Source organism: Musa acuminata, chromosome BXJ3-7 (assembly GCF_036884655.1).
Source record: "Musa acuminata AAA Group cultivar baxijiao chromosome BXJ3-7, Cavendish_Baxijiao_AAA, whole genome shotgun sequence".
NCBI lineage: Eukaryota > Viridiplantae > Streptophyta > Magnoliopsida > Zingiberales > Musaceae > Musa > Musa acuminata.
The window spans coordinates 38,719,237-38,735,212 of NC_088355.1; the positions used below are offsets into that span (position 1 = coordinate 38,719,237).

The 15,976-nt window shown below is 38.4% G+C and overlaps 2 protein-coding genes across 6 annotated transcripts; both read right to left on the reverse strand.

Moving 5' to 3' along the window:
- Positions 1-3: 3 nt before the first annotated feature.
- LOC135586760 (protein FATTY ACID EXPORT 3, chloroplastic-like) lies at positions 4-8,058 on the reverse strand. 5 transcript variants are annotated; one of them, XM_065160892.1, is made up of 10 exons: positions 7,883-8,058; positions 4,470-4,547; positions 4,310-4,348; positions 3,353-4,185; positions 2,407-2,776; positions 2,089-2,256; positions 1,370-1,416; positions 1,209-1,246; positions 300-387; positions 4-217 (listed from the first exon to the last, which is right to left on the reverse strand). In XM_065160892.1, exons 4-10 carry the CDS (start codon positions 3,686-3,688, stop codon positions 194-196), a joined length of 1,071 nt encoding a protein of 356 aa, XP_065016964.1. In that variant the 5' UTR covers positions 3,689-4,185; positions 4,310-4,348; positions 4,470-4,547; positions 7,883-8,058; the 3' UTR covers positions 4-193. The 5 variants fall into 5 exon arrangements, with proteins under 5 accessions (XP_065016964.1, XP_065016963.1, XP_065016962.1 ...); XM_065160891.1 differs by having other exon boundaries at positions 4,277-4,348; XM_065160890.1 differs by having other exon boundaries at positions 4,465-4,547.
- Positions 8,059-8,737: 679 nt separating this feature from the next.
- Positions 8,738-13,531, reverse strand: LOC135643704 (probable serine/threonine-protein kinase PBL15). Its single transcript, XM_065161015.1, has 5 exons — positions 13,323-13,531; positions 11,823-12,481; positions 11,114-11,371; positions 10,436-10,555; positions 8,738-9,617 (listed from the first exon to the last, which is right to left on the reverse strand). Exons 2-5 carry the CDS (start codon positions 12,450-12,452, stop codon positions 8,997-8,999), a joined length of 1,629 nt encoding a protein of 542 aa, XP_065017087.1. The 5' UTR covers positions 12,453-12,481; positions 13,323-13,531; the 3' UTR covers positions 8,738-8,996.
- Positions 13,532-15,976: the final 2,445 nt, after the last annotated feature.

Consider the following 15,976-nt stretch of genomic DNA (forward strand, 5'->3'; position numbering starts at 1 on the left):
ACATTGTTTTTTCAGTAAATTTATTTTTTTATAAAGACACTTTTTTTTAAAGGATGAAAAGAAAAGAAGTACAAAATGATGACAGATGGAACATATACGAGCCCCTACACAATTACAGAATATAGTGAAAAAAAGAGCAATGCGAATCACTCCTTCCGAATCAGGTTGACGGAAGAGAAGGCGAAGGAAGAGATTAATACTGGTCACCTTCACCAATCTGTAATTGCGAACAAGCTGCTCAGAATGGTGGAAAAGGGTTCAAATTACCAAAGATTGAAAAGAAGAAAAAAGAAAATTACCACCAACTCTCTGAACTCTGTTCCACGCTTGGGACCCTCACGATGATCAATCACGAACCTATAGGCATAGAAACCTACCATTGCACCACTATTTACCAAAACAAAATCGTTATTGAAAGTAAAAAGAGATTATATCGAAAAAATCAGCTTTAATGCTTTGATGTTGTCAGAAGCAGACTGAATGCCATATTAACAAAATATCTTTCTAGACCAGGAAGTCAAAGCAAAATATTAAACTATGATAGAAAAACAATATCATAAATTTCCAACAAACATCGTTGTGTCATCATCCAAGCTTAAAAACCAGGTGGGCTAAACCCTCAAACAAATTGAGTTAATATACTAATAATATTGGACTCATCAGGACATGATCACAACTTGATCCATGTATTGCAACAACCATTGCTCTAATACCATTTATTTATTACAAATCAGAAAAACTATATGGACTAAACCCCCTGAAATTGTTTGTTGTACTTGGAAGATGATCTTTAAAGCAGGCAGAAAGAGTGATATGGAAGTAATCGGAATGTTACATTCAGATATGAAGAAGAACATTCACAAATACAATCGGAATGTTACACTGAATCACATCTTCATGAAACTATGTGTGTTTTTCGTAAGACGACAAAAGGTATTTGAACTAGGATGTAATAAAATTATTATCTGGAGTTTCAATGTTATGGGCCATGTGATGCAATTCTATTGTTAAAAACAGAGATATGGAGAATACAGAATAATTTTCAATCCAGTTTAGATAGTTTGTTGTACTAAAAGTATCCAACAATTCTAAACTTTTTTAATAAAGGCAAGTGGTTCTGATATTAGAAGAAGAAAACATGTGATGAATGATGGAAAAAGAAAAAGAAAAATAAAACCAAGTTTAAAGTTCTTAAGCTTACTAATAACCTGATAAGAACTGTCAAAAGGCTTGAAAATGAACCCCTCTGCAATTTTGAAAAATAAATCATCAGAACTCAGCAAAATTTCACATCAATATCAAAACAACACAATCATCTAAATGTTCTCGGCAAATCTTTCAATTTGTGCATGACTAAAGGAACTTTTACCTCAGAACACAACAACCACTGCCTGCAGAATATAATACTGGAAATTGCTGCAGCATCAGAGCTATTGTTAGTACATGTGATTGTAAATCATGGCAACCAACAAATATCACATAAAAATCGAAACAAGGTTTCAACAAAAAAATGACGAGAATGATTATTTATCTTATTAGCAACATATTACCCTTGCACAAACTCCAACATTGTCATTAGGTTTCTTCATAATTCAAGGTTCTAACCATTAAATGTAAGTGGTAAAAGAATTACGGTCCTTGACATAATTCATGAAACGTCACTAATCCATGCTCCTCATCCAAGATACAGTACCTCCTTAGCTTACCAACCTTTTAATAGATTTGCTACTATAAGTGTTTCCCAAATTCTGTTATCTCTTGTTACATTAGAGGAAAAATAAAAAAGAACATTGCAAATCTTTAAAGACCATTATGGGAACTTCATATTCAGAGTCACAAGAAAATCATCAACTAAGATTCCCACTTTATAGGCAGTAAATGTACAAATTCCAATTCATTAATTCAGGCCTCTTAGTTAAAACCAAAGAAAACAAGAATCACAAAAAGGAAGAGATTATAAATTTCCTGACTGTTTGCTACCGGTTGGCAATACTGCAAGGGCAACTTCACATACGTTAAGCCATATTTAAGGCTTGAATCTGAATATGAACAAAGCATGGGAACCATACTTGGTTGGAACAGACTAACCAGTTTGCCCTATCAAAAGAAGTGAGGTTGCTTTCCCATTCTTCCATGACCTCAAGCTTGACACGCTCAGAGCCAAAATTGCAGTGCCAAGTATAACACCAAAACGAATGGCAGGAATGCTTCCGGTTAGCATGAAATAAATGAAACCACCAACGGCAAGAAAGGAACCTAAACAAAATTTGAAGAAAATAAAACGGCCATAAAAGAAAAAATAAGTTCTGATGAAACTATTAACTGATCAAGAAAAGAGAACACTAACAAAGATTATAAAAAGAATGCCCACAGAAGTCAAATATATGAACACATCTTCATGCATACCATACGGAATTCCAAGGTAAAAATCTCTAATGGCAGACGTGTTCTTCAAGTCACTTGCTGATGCATAAATTTCCAAAATGTCTCTCAATGAGTCAGGAGAATTCTTCGCTGCTGCTGAAAAATATTCTTTTCCTTCTTTTGAAAATTCTTTGGCTATTATTCTCAAATCATCCCGTGCTTTATCAGCTTGGATCTTGAGCTTCTCAAATGTATCCATCAATATTTCTATTGCTTTCTTTGAGTAAATCACATATGCTCCTTCTGATACGGCCATGACTTTCAGGGCTTCAGTCATGAATCGGTGTAGTGCCTTCTTCCATGCTTCTTGTGATGCCCCAGCATCTTTCTCCAATTCAATATCTGAACGATTCTACATTGGAATTAAGACACAAATTAGCATCTCTTGGCATATTAAAAATAATCTCAGAGGCACATAGACGAAGGTGGATGCGTACAAATTGGAAGTGACAATTTAAATGATGAGATAACATTCGTTTATATTTGAAATAGTATCTAAATAAATAAAATTTGTTGAACTTGAGCAAAATCTTTCAGATTAAGCCAGTTCTGAAGGCATTGAAAGAAATTTTTTGCATTCTTGAACTTGTAATTGTTACTTTTCTGGTTTTCTTTTACCCATTTACTCACAAACCCTGTATACCCTTGTATCTGCTAGTCTTCTTGCATTCTTTTTCTTGCAACTGAATGCAAGAATCTTCTCGATCATCTCAATTGACTGAAGATCTGCATCAACTCCACCAGCATTCTTAGATATCGGAGCAGTCACAGCCTACTAACCTATCACAAGATCTCCAGACCCTCCCAACAGAAAATTCAGTCTCCAGGAAGTACCAGGCACACAGAGAAAATTCAATACCCGTTGCTCCGACCGATCAAGAACGAGAATACAAGATAGTGCACAAAGAGGTGGATTGCTATGCCTCACCTGTTCCTCGCGAGAAGCCGCGAGAGGAATGATTTTCATCGACCGCCGATCCACGGACACGAGGCGAGCTCCCAACCGCCTCTTCGAGAGCGGGGAATGGGCCGGACCCAGGAAGCAGGGGGCGACGACCACCGGGAAGGAGTCGGCGCCCGGTCGGATGCCATAAATATCAGGGTCAGGGCGTCGGAGGGGAACCAAGCCTTGGAGAGAGGCGGCCATTGGCGACCTCGGAGGGAGATCGAAACGAAGAAAGAGGAGGAGAACGAGATAGCGGAGAGACCCAAGCAAGAAAGTAACCGCCTCCCTCCGTCTCGCTTCGAGAATTCTAGCTTGCATTTTATACACGTCAGCTCCGCCAAGCGCTTTTGCGTCAATTTACCTGAAATTTCTTCCGCCGCAACGCGTACCTGCCGCGTGACTGGAGGAAACAGTGGGTCCCGCATCATCCGAGGCCAAGATTCTCCGCACCCCGATTACACCGCCTCATGATAAACTGCCCCAGCGACACTCGACGGGTCCCGCCCGGGTCCCACACTTGCACAAAGCTTCACGTGTAAGGTACCCAGAAACAGACCAACACAGGTGGAGAAAACCATGGGATGCACGGAAAGAACTGATACCCTCACCGCCGCCGTATCCCCCGAAGGGCGAAGCAAAAGCACATATGCCAGTGTCACCCAAACAAGGCAGACATGGAAAGCACAAAGTGTCGGGGGAGATGAACATCTGCACCTTTGGCATTTAAGCTCTACAACTCTCGCAACGCAACCGAACTGTCTAAATGTCCTCCCCAGAATCAACATTTTCTCCCAAGACTTACAAACCGACCCTCCCTGAAAGCACGCAACCACAAATGAGTTCTACCAAAAGATAATTCCTGCATCACCGTGGAAGTAACTCTATATGAAAGCAACAATTAATTACATTGTGAGATGCTTGCTTGCAGAGAAGGAGTACCTTGGAATGAGGCCTCCAAAGACAACATTCCAAAAGTTCCTGAAGTTTGTAAAGGTGAAAAAAATTAACCTCTTACTCTTGTCACCATCACCTTACCATGAAACAAAAATGAACATGGCATGATAAGAGCTAAATTTGAAGGGGAAAGTGAGTACATTACTCAGGCAGGAGACGAACTGCTCGTTTCACACTTGAATTTTGTCACATCGTAGTTGTCATTGGAGCAGAGAGGCTGGATCTGAAATAGTTACAAGATATCAAAGATATTTAGCTCGATCACCCACAATAAAAATCATAATAGAAAGTAGATTGTCGATACATAATTTCCTGAAAGATATAAAATTAATCAATCAAAACCTAGATGGCAAAGGAGCAGACATGAGTTCACCAAACCACAAATCCAACCCAAATAATCAGTTAAATAATCAGGGATCTAAAGGAAAAGTGTCGGCAATGAAGATTATGTTAAGTTTTCTATATCACCGGAAACTATCATACAAAAAATTTACTATGACATAGTATAATGCAATCTGCAAATTCAACCATGTTGGAACACAATATTTGCAGATTTTTAGCAAGACATTTTACGATATGGATTCGGGTTCAACCATCTAAAATTAATCTTGATAGTAATAGCAACTGGCCTATTGTAGAAGGAATTCCATCTCTATCAGGAGTCCTACAGGTATCGGAAAAAGATATTCATATCTCAATGAAAACATGCTTCTAGAGCAGAGCTTAAAATATTATACATCTGTAGGGACACTAATTGTCATAAGATTAGCATCAATATGGTCTAGAAATATTCTCCTAATTAAATAACCATGATGCTATAACTAAAGATCATCCCACACAGAGTTGCAGATTCCTCTCTTGTTTCTGGATCTAACCAATCCATCTGGGCCTCATATGATGCTATCCATATGGCTTGGAAGGTCATGCAACAAAGGAGAGTTGCCCTTCCATAACTTCTTGGTGACTAATATGGCTGCCAAACCCTTAACCTTTGGGTAAATAAGGCTGTTGACTATTATTAGCGACAACAACACTCTACTACATCTTGCCTAAACCAATACAGGGCCAAAGACCTCCATACATAGGCAGCCACCTAGTTCGTTTAGTGAAGGCTGAGGCTATCTGTGTGCATTTGCACGGGCGTCTACCACTTTCTTTAAAAGAATAAAAAACCATGTTCCACACTGATCACCTGCAGAGGGGTTCTATCGACTAAGCACTGCATGCAACTGAGCCATCTTACCTTCACAAGCACATGCATTAACTTATACACAAGTGCACATTTGTAAATAGTTGCATCGAAGAAATTGTTGCATGGCATTGCCAAAAGTGCATATCTAAAATGCCAAACTAGTTTTTATAATCAAATCACCAATCCCACAACTTAGTCTACCATTGTTCCAGTCATAGCTATTAGCAAAATACAAATTCAGCTACTCCCAAGTAAATTACAATGCCTCATACGACTAAAAGCGGAGATCCGATAAAAAACATAATATAAGACATACTTCTACAAATTAGTAAATTAGTATACAGTTTTAAATGAATTAAACATACTAAAAACAATAAACTGCTGAAAGCACAACAATCTTAGCCCCTGAGGATTCAAGCCTATTGCCTAATAACACAGCCCTTAGCTTCACTTTCTCATTCAGACAATTGAGTGCGCAAGGCATGCATCAGTTTCACTGGGGAAGCTAATTGCAAAAAATACCCAATTCACCGCCAAACACCAAAATTTAAAGATGTAATGATGAGAATCATACAAATGCACGAGACGTATTTTTCACTCAACATCTTTGTGAATACTTCACCGTCAATATCATTAGATAAGAATTTTACCTTATCCTCACCCAAAGGTGCCAGTCAACTTAGCTGGTAAAACCTTGACAGTTTATCGCACGATCTTGGGCTTGAATCTTTACCTTTGTCACTTACCATTTGACCACGCATGCGCGCGCACACACACATATATAATATATATATAGAGAGAGAGTCTATTTACAAATATAAATATATATTTATATTTATATTTGTGAATAGACTCAAGATATTGAACCTTCAATGCTTTCGCTTGAGAAATTATTGTGTACAGTTGTAATCTATGTAATTTCCATGCCTACCCCAAAATAACTTTTCGCCATGTAACATAGACTAGTCGATATAACTTCAAATTCACTATAATATAAAACATGCAGTCATGAATGTTTATTTGCTAAAAAAGTAGACAGCTACCAGCAGATATCTCCCACTTTTTGCTGTATAGTGTCTTCTATGAAGGAATACATATAAAACGCATCACCAAACACAAGGAACAACTATAATTTTTCACAAGCATAAAATAAAAATATAGATTACTCTTTCAGGTTATAACAAAAAAAAAAATGCAGCACAATTTTGTTGTGGGGCAAATGAGTAGTGAGACAGCTTCGATTGCTCAACAAAATTGTCAAAATCTACAGTCAACTGCCACCATTGAGCATTCAGCAATCATCATTGCTGAAAATTAAGTATGCTGATGACCTTGGTGGCACAGATTAGCAGAGGAAAGCTTTTTTTTTCCAAAAAGTTTCAAATTCTGGAGTCTGGAGTCTGGACCACATTACTGACATATAGGAAAATCAACTCATGATGGATCTCCAAACTACCACCAAGAATTAATAGTGGACAAATATGCACACTTGAATTTGATGGAAACTAACTCAAAGAGGCAAATGCAGTCTCCCATACTTCGTTCCACCAGCGCAAGAAAACATCCAAGTATACAAAAGCTTGATAAGTATCTGTATCTTCAAGCACAGATTGGACATCAATGAAATTAAGCAATGGCACACGCAATTTTTCTCAAAAACAATTAGTATGGGCCAAACCAATTTACGAAGAGAATAGATTGCGATATCTCACCATCTATTCAAGAAAACACATAATAATAGCCAAGTGTGTATATCTAATTCTATTTGAAGAAATAATATGTAAAAGAAGTTACATTGAAAGCTCCTATAGTGCAATTCTGCCAACAAAAAAGAAAGCATTGAGCACTCAGAATTCCAAATTCTCATTTTGCCTCTTTGACTACTAATTCCAAAATGAAACAAAGTAGATGAATTAGCATTTTCTCTACCAAACCTAAACATAGGTCAAAGCAAGCAACGAAATCAAAGTTAAACATAAGTTTAATTTGGCTGATAATGCTGACACAAATTACCGAAATCAAAACAGTTGAAGGATCTTTATATTGTTCGATGAGATTAGGGAAACAGTTCAGAACCACAATAATTGGAAATACTCAGACGAAAAATCTTGGGAATCAAATTTTTAAGTGGCAAAGGACATGGAAAAGATAAGGCACAAGCTAACAGACATCAATCAAGAAGCCATAAACTATGCATTTTTTCAAGAAGCATCATCATAAAGGAGAAAAAGAAAGAACCCATGATACCAAGAAAATTGAGAACATCAAACGAGGACTGGATTCGGAGGAAAGAATTCCTCCTTCTCCACTTAAAGAAAAAAGAGGAGACACATAAACCCTATACGAAATGAAAAGAGAAGACTAACGGAATCGAGAGAAAGGCGACGGATTTGTTGCGGTCGGGAGCGACACCGCCGCTGTCCAAAACCTCCGACTCGGGCTCTTCTTGATCGCGGCGACTTCGAGCTCTTCCTTCTTTCCACGAACAGGGTGGGTCTGACACCGTTCCACCGGAACCCAACACGCGCTCGGCGCACCCGTGATGAACCGGCGTGCCCAACCGGACCGAGAACCAACTGTAATATATAACGTGAACCGCGCGGGTCTAATACGGCCACGTGGCTGATGATTATGTTTTTACATTTCTGACCTTGTAGCGTCATGAAATGACATATTTAACGTGGCCTAATATATAACTCATATCTCCTTCCCATTAACATCCATTTAATACATTTAAAATTAATTACATAATGCCTACCAATCATTAATTTATTAAAATAAATCAACTAAATTTGATGCCTGTTAATTCAAATCCTTATCCATGTGAAACAAATCTACAACATGTAAAGACTAAACTTGAGTATCTTACAAGATTTGCTTTAAAATATTATTATTTTTATTTATTACATTAAATAACAGAGAAACCTATCAATCATACAACAATACACTCACCAACCATTCATCAGAGAAACCTGATGAATGCAGGAGTAAAGGAATGATAAGAGCAACACCACATCAAGGAAGAGGGGATTCATATGTCAGTCAGGGAACTATCATATCACTGCAATGCACTTCTGCAGCAGGACAAAGAAATGAACCAAATTCCATAGAGAAGATAACAAGCCACAAAGTGAAGTCACATTGAGCTGCTGTCCATTTTGAGGTTTCACAAGCTCATGGTGATGAACCTCAAAGCAGAATCACAGTTTCATCAGGCAGTCTTAGCAGAAGACAAGCAGATCTAAATTATATACAGAGGCTGAACAAAGTCCACTCTGCACTTCACCATAACAGAGAACTAACTGATTGGTTCCAATCATAATGCAAGGCTGGCACTGATCTTTTATCTACAAATAAATTGTAACCCTTTTCCCTACTGTTGAGTGGTAGACAGGTATACCATGTATTCATATAGCACGCCAAAATCACAAAATATATAAGGCACAAAAATAAAAAATAAGAAGAAAAAAATATGGACAATTAAAAACCTTCAACTCTAGGCCTCGGCAGCGTAGGTGAGGGTGGTTTCCTGCTGCTGCTGCTTATCCTATTATCTTCTAGTGAAACTGTGGTAGAACAACTTCGTCGCGGAAGCGGGATGGACAATGAAACTCTTGGGGACGATAGTGGTTGTGGCGGCGATGGTGAGAAATTCGTTGGTGGTGGTGGTGTGGGGATGATGATACCATTTATGCTTTGAGACTTCAGCATCTGTTTTCCTGAAACAACGGATGGCTCCTGAAGAGGGTAGCGGCTAGGGTATTTCATGTCTTGGACATTCTCCAGTGATTCCACGATGGTCCTCATGGTGGGCCTCTCCGAAGGATCCTTCTGAAGGCATTTCAGTGCAATGTCTGCAACAGTTCGGGCAGCTTTGGAAGGGAACCGTCCTTTGATGCGGGGATCCATGATAAGCGACAGGCGGCAATCATCATCAAGAAAAGGTCTACTCCACTTCACAATGTTCCGTTCTTCTTTAGGATATCGGCTGTCAAGATTCCTCCGGCCGGTCAGCAGTTCAAGAAGGACAATTCCAAAACTCCACACATTGCTCTTAGGAGTCAGCAACCCTTTCTCCAAGGTCTCCAATGATAGGCAAGCCTGAATGAAGATAAAAGAAACATCTCATTGAAGGTGTTCATGTTCACATATTCTCATCATGTTTACCTATTAAATAAACAAACAGAATCCTGTTGAAATAACTCTAATTCTCCTGACATAACATTTTGTTTCCATCATGCACGACCTAAATCATTTGATATCATAAATTTGATTCAAACATTGAAGAAAAATATGGTAACTGTAGTTCCACTTCATGTTGCAAGATGGCTCGGCCTACTGGTAACTCATTTTGTTCAAATTTCTAAAGGGCAAGTCTGCATTAGATAAATTTACCAGTCAGGGCATATCCGAGTACAAATTACTCAGAACAGGTTCAACAGACCACTTACTTGACAGTAAAAAATGTTCTACAGCAGAGGAATGCATGTCATCAGGTAAGCTGCAGATGAGAAGCTAAAATATTACAGGAACTAAAAAGCAATTCACCAACCGATGATTAGAAAGTCTGATGCTGTAAGAATTTTGAATGGGACAGTTTCTACCGGCAGACACCAGAGCGTACTGCCGGTAGTTTTCAGATGTTCATCCCTATCCCATAGAAATAAGCCATAATGAAGAAACTTATAATCAGAAACCATATAAAAATATTGGATGTGTATATGCAGCAGGTGATATAAAAACGATTGGCTTGTACCACATGGCATTAGGTTAGGTCAGCCACCAACCATCCCCCAGTGCATTTGAAAAAATTGGTAATATCATTCTGATAAATATATATTACTTGGCAGCATCTAATCCTTTTCATGGGACAAGACACATTTTGATTGGCTACTGTGCATATAAAGTAAATCACTTACATTAGAAGAACTTGAAATGCTTGTCTCCGGATTGTAACAGACACATCCATATCCTGATAGCTTCGCACTGAAATCCTTGTCAACTTGTATATTTGATGTTGAAAACTCATGGTACATGGCCTGATAAAATTAAACAAACATGTCACTCAGAGATATCACAAAGCATAACACCAAACCACTCTAGAGATTCTTAAAACATGATAGATGTCAAATGCAATCCAAGACAAACTACAGCAGTTTGTTGATTCAAGATGAACCATTTTCAACAAGTGTACTTATCGGATCTGTTATGAATTGTTCCACAGCTATAGTTACTCTATCAGAGATTGTATCCACAAAAGTTCTCCGAGCTTCCATGTTTTGAATTTCCCTTGATTGCAGATACATTAAATAATGATTCTCTTGTACTAGTAGAATGAAAAGATGAATGAACAAGATAGTGGTCATCAACGTCATAAATTTCATATCATCCTCATGAGATTGTCTATGGAGTATTAAAATAATTTTGTTTATGCAATAATTTCATGATATTAATCATCTTCTTGAGGCAGTCAGTCCCACAGAAGAAATGAAAATTTTCAAAGTTTTCACCAATGAACAGAAATGCTCAGCTTACATAGTTGAGTTTTGACAATCTTAAATTGCATAAAAAACATGTCAACGACAAAGTTGGTTCACCTGAAAAGGGCCTTCTTCATGTAAAAATGCAAGACCTCTTGCAGCACAGAGAGCCACTTTCATCCTTGTACACCAACCGATGGATGGACCATCTGATCTTCCATGAAGCAGCCGATCTAAACTTCCATGGTGAAGCCTCTCGTAAATCAACATCCGCTCACCAGAACCCTCTTGAGCATAAAATCCAATCAGCTTACAAAGGTTAGGGTGCTGCAGTGAAGCTAGCACATTCACCTCGTTAACAAATTCCTTCAACCCCTGAAATATCCAAAACATGATACTTTAATGATATATGTAACCATCATTACTTTTTTTCAAAATATATGAAGTAAAGATCAATGGCCTAGATTTTATCAGACAGATGCTGCAGACTGAATAAAAAAGAGGTGGTGAAATATATATGTGTGTAGAGATATCCTAATTCTTTCTTGAAGTTTTAAAAGAAAACATTACCAAAAGCCATGTAGTCAAGAAGAGATCTTCTAACTTTGAAGAAGATGGTACTTGCAAGACAAGCAAAGGTCACTGGGCTACCAAAGACAAGGGATATTCACATATGCAAATATTCTGTCCATACGACAAACTCTTAAGAATTATACTCCCATGGAGACTTGATAAGTTCTCTGGAGCTCCACATGCGGAGGAAACACAAAAAGCGAGCATACAGGAAAGGAAGTCCTAAAATGATGATTTTCATATCTTTTAGTACCTGCATGGAATGCAATACGCGAGTAACTGTGGCTTCAGTCTTCTTCGACCCCATCGTATCATCGCTAAAGCTTGCCTTATAAATTGTAGATGAGGTGCCATCTGAAATGCAACGGTCAGCAGAGAAATGCAGACATGCACATGAAACTTCTTCATATGAGAATTTCCGGAAACCTCCCCCTAGACGTGGCAATGGGAGTGGGCCAGAGGGGGCAATAGGACCGCTGGCGCTGCTTGACTTGAAGCTTCCCAAATTCTTTAAAACTGAGTTGGCCTGCGGCGACGGGAGTGGAAGAGGTAGAGGATTTGAAAAGTGTTGGTCCTTCACCACCCGACCTCTGCCCCTATACTCCTCTTGGTCATCAAACTCCATGGAAGCAAGAGCATCCCGCTCAGCCACAACAAGGCTAGAAGGGGCAGACAATGCTCTGGTTCTGATGTTTGGATATTGACTGGCAGATTGAGATTTTGTTCGGTTTCTGAAACTTGGAGGGGCAGATTGGAGAGACGGCCCATGGGACTCTGGCACAGGAAGTGTGAATGTTGCATTCTCTTTGATGTTCGGGGGTTTTCTGCTAGACAAATTGCCACTTTTCTTCTTCTTGTGCTTCAAGATGGTAAAGCAACCCATTTTGCAAGTACCAATGAGTTAGATATGTCCTGAAAGTGAAACACAAATAACCATACCATCAGAAGAAGGTGGATGAGAATATAAGCAAGCGTATAGCAAGAAATTGGACAGCATTGATTCCACAGCCACCAAAAAAATTCTTCGATGCCAACTAACATGCCCTTGTGAGACTAAATCAATCATCTTCTTGAGGGGAAGAGATGCATATAAAAGACTGTCATCTCCAATAAAATTATGTTCGATCGAATCTGTTGAAGTCTCAAGTGATCTAGAAATGAGAATTCGCCAATTCGTCGTTTGATCGAATCTGTCGACTATCTAAGCAAAAGCAAGACCTTTTTTGCTAACGTAGTAAGCAGTATAAAAGTCAGAGACGGTTCTCCGAGCAACATTCAATTCGTCAAACAAGTTTTCCACTTGTTTGACGGCTATTACAATCTGAAACGTCTATTACAATCTGGAATCGATTAATAAGAACTACGATGACGGCTATTACAATCTGAAACGACTTCCACTTCATCCTACGCCCTTCTGAAACAAGTTTTCCTATAATAACGTAGGAATATCCCCATATATTTCACAAACTTACAACGATCCACCCTTTGTTTCCTCAAGAACCCTCCAAAAGGCAATGAATTGTAAACCATACCTAACTTGATTCCCAAAAAATATTCCAAATTTACGAATACCACAAAAAAAGAACTCGAAGCAAGCAATCGAATCCTTCCGGAACAGAAGCCCTAAAAATAAATGTTCCAAAGACCGTCAATTTCTTAGACCTCCCCCCGAAAGAAAGCCCTTTGAGAATCACAAAGCCAAAGACTCGCATCGAGATCAAGCAACAAGGAACCGGGAGTGCAAAGCTCCAACCTTGCTTCGAAAGGTACTGCTCCGTCACCACGCCGCCGATCCAACGAGCAAGGCGCCTACTCCAGACAAAGAGACGAGTTCGATTCCGCGTGCGCGCGAGGCCCAGAGAGAGAGGTGAGAGATCACACGAGCCAGAAGAGGAGAAGAGGAGGAGGAGGAGGAGGCAATGCAGAGGGAAGGGGGTGGGGAGCGAGAGGAAATGTGGAATTAGAATAAGGAGGTGGTGGCGACAGCATGAAGCACTGGTCAAAGAGGGGAAGGAAAAGTTGATGGGACAGCTACAGGGAGGACCTACCATGTTCCCAAGAATACCCCCGCCTCTCCTTGGATATGTCTCGAGTGCCACCGCGGAAAAATTATCAGAGATTTAGGAGTCTCTGCGCGGATGGCAACAACGTAAATAAATACTATTTGGAGGGCAAGAGAATAATCCACGTTCCCATGGATGTGACAGTCAAGTCAAAGACGAAAAATATATTTTTTCCCCTCTTTACAAATCTATTTTAAGTGCAGTCAAAGAAAGAAAAAGGAAGGATGGAACGTTTGACCGCCTGCTCACCCTACGATCGTCCACGGCCGAACAAACCGACGTTCGAGATCTCTTCTCGACGAAGGTGTGAGTCACGCCAGGGGAGCGAGTAGGAGGAGCAGCGCAACAACGCCCGATCCACTAGTTGATCATTAATTTGGAGGGATGCGGATCCGATCTACAGTCCACGAGTCCGACCCTAATCAAATCCAATGAATTGTGTGGCTGTTAGGACGTCAGATCACGGCCCGACCACTTGAGGTCAACCGCCACCAATGCTGGTCTGCGGAGACGCCGGAAGCGTTGCACTCCGTTCTCTGGGCTTCCTCTCGTCGTCCTCATTTGTTTCGTTGCAATGCTTTCTTTGGGTTAATTATATATTATTCTTATAATTAATAATCTCGACACCTCCCAACTTTTAGACACCTAAAGGAAAGCTCAAAGTCACGCATAGGAGATCACATCCTCAACTTTTCAAATAAGCCCATAAGAACCACTTCTTATCGATTTTGGTGGTTAGAAAAATAAATCTAGTTCTGTATTCATGACGACATAGCTCGACTTTACCGGTCTTACTTGACCCAAAGAAGTAAAGAAGAGTCCATATTAAATGTTTCTACTATGTGAGGTAAGAAGAGTCTCAAGAAAGATCCATCCGCACTACCCAGTGTCTAGGTAAAAAAATCATGCCCCGAACCAACCCCGGACAGACAAGCAGAATACACACTTTATTCTCTTAATTCATTGCTAATACTATTGTCTTCCTTCTTTTTCGTTTTTCTACCTTAGACATCGAAGTGATCGAGCTGGGACACTCACGCATACAAGTCTATTTATTCATCCTGCCCGCCACACTTGCTATCCACATCATCAGAAAAAGTCATCATAAGGGACGTATACTTTCGGTAGAGAACTAATCGGACCGACTCACTAGTTGACGATCTTTGTGTATTAACAAGTATATTAATTTTTATATTTTTTAAATTTATATTAAGAATTTTATACTTATAAAATTAAAACATTTAATCTTGTTTATTTTTACGTTATTGATTTTGTTGATAAAAATATCATAAGATTTACTAGTAAGTACATGCTAATTCTATCTTATTTCGGATTATGTATGATATTTCCATCAACAAAGATGACGGTACAAGGAGAAATAAAATTAAATATTTTATTTAAATAAATATAAAAATCTCAATCTTTATTTTTTTTTAGGTGTATAGTCTATTTAAATAATTCTATATGTTTTGAATGAAAGTGAACGTGTTAGGATTCTTATTAACCGAAACATTTGAGCTCTTGAAAATGTCGACGTTGACAAGTATTTTTCTTATCTTAATTAAATCTAAATTATTTGGAGGGTTTGATTGTGAATTCAAATGGGAAAATCTTCTTTATGATTTATTATATATTTATTATATTAATACCTCATGAATATTTTTTTTGTTTTAATGAAAGTGTATGATGTGACACAGATTATTGAGAGTATATAAAAGGATCTATGTTTGAGTTGAGATTAATTAAATTATCTTTATAATTCATTTTACATGAAAAAAATCTTGATTTCCTTCGTAAGGAAAATGATATGATAACGACTATTAAGATGATTTGGATTTATATTACAATCAAATGTCGGGTCACAATCCAATCTCGGTGTTGGATGCTATAATAGCACTCTTCTATTCAAAGAGTACTTATCAGCCCGATCGACTTCATACAATGCCATGAACTCGATGCAACATTACATGTGCTTCCTCATAACAATTAAGGATGTCAGATGTCATGGGATTAATGGTAGGTTTTATGGGTTTGATTTTGTACATAGGAAACAAAATTCTCACCATTTATTGCTCATGAATGTCCCATTTAATGTTTTTGCCGAGATTCAAATTTTTATATATATATAAAGACTATGACAATTATAATAATTCTTCTAGACATATCAACACGGTCACAAATAACATCAATAATAATTCAGTAAAATTAAAAAAAAAATCTTAAGTTTTTATTTATTCTAAATATATTTTTATTTATACCTAACATTCTTATTTTCTAAAAGATAAAATTATCTTTTAACTTTTCAATGCCTTCCTCCCTCGACAATGTGTGCCTTCGTCCCGTC

Bases quoted from the DNA above. Each gene is read 5' to 3' on its own strand.
- LOC135643704 (XM_065161015.1), bottom strand. From the start codon at position 12,452: ATGGGTTGCTTTACCATCTTGAAGCACAAGAAGAAGAAAAGTGGCAAT. The intron at 11,372-11,822 runs GTACTAAAAGAT...TGGATATTTCAG, and splicing joins GCGTATTGCATTCCATGCAG to GGGTTGAAGGAATTTGTTAA. The intron at 9,618-10,435 runs GTAAGTGATTTA...ATCTTCATTCAG, and splicing joins GCATTTCAAGTTCTTCTAAT to GCTTGCCTATCATTGGAGAC.
- LOC135586760 (XM_065160892.1), bottom strand. From the start codon at position 3,688: ATGCAAGCTAGAATTCTCGAAGCGAGACGGAGGGAGGCGGTTACTTTC. The intron at 1,247-1,369 runs GTAAAAGTTCCT...TCAAAATTGCAG, and splicing joins AGTGGTTGTTGTGTTCTGAG to AGGGGTTCATTTTCAAGCCT. The intron at 388-1,208 runs GTTATTAGTAAG...TTTGGTAAATAG, and splicing joins CTTTTGACAGTTCTTATCAG to TGGTGCAATGGTAGGTTTCT.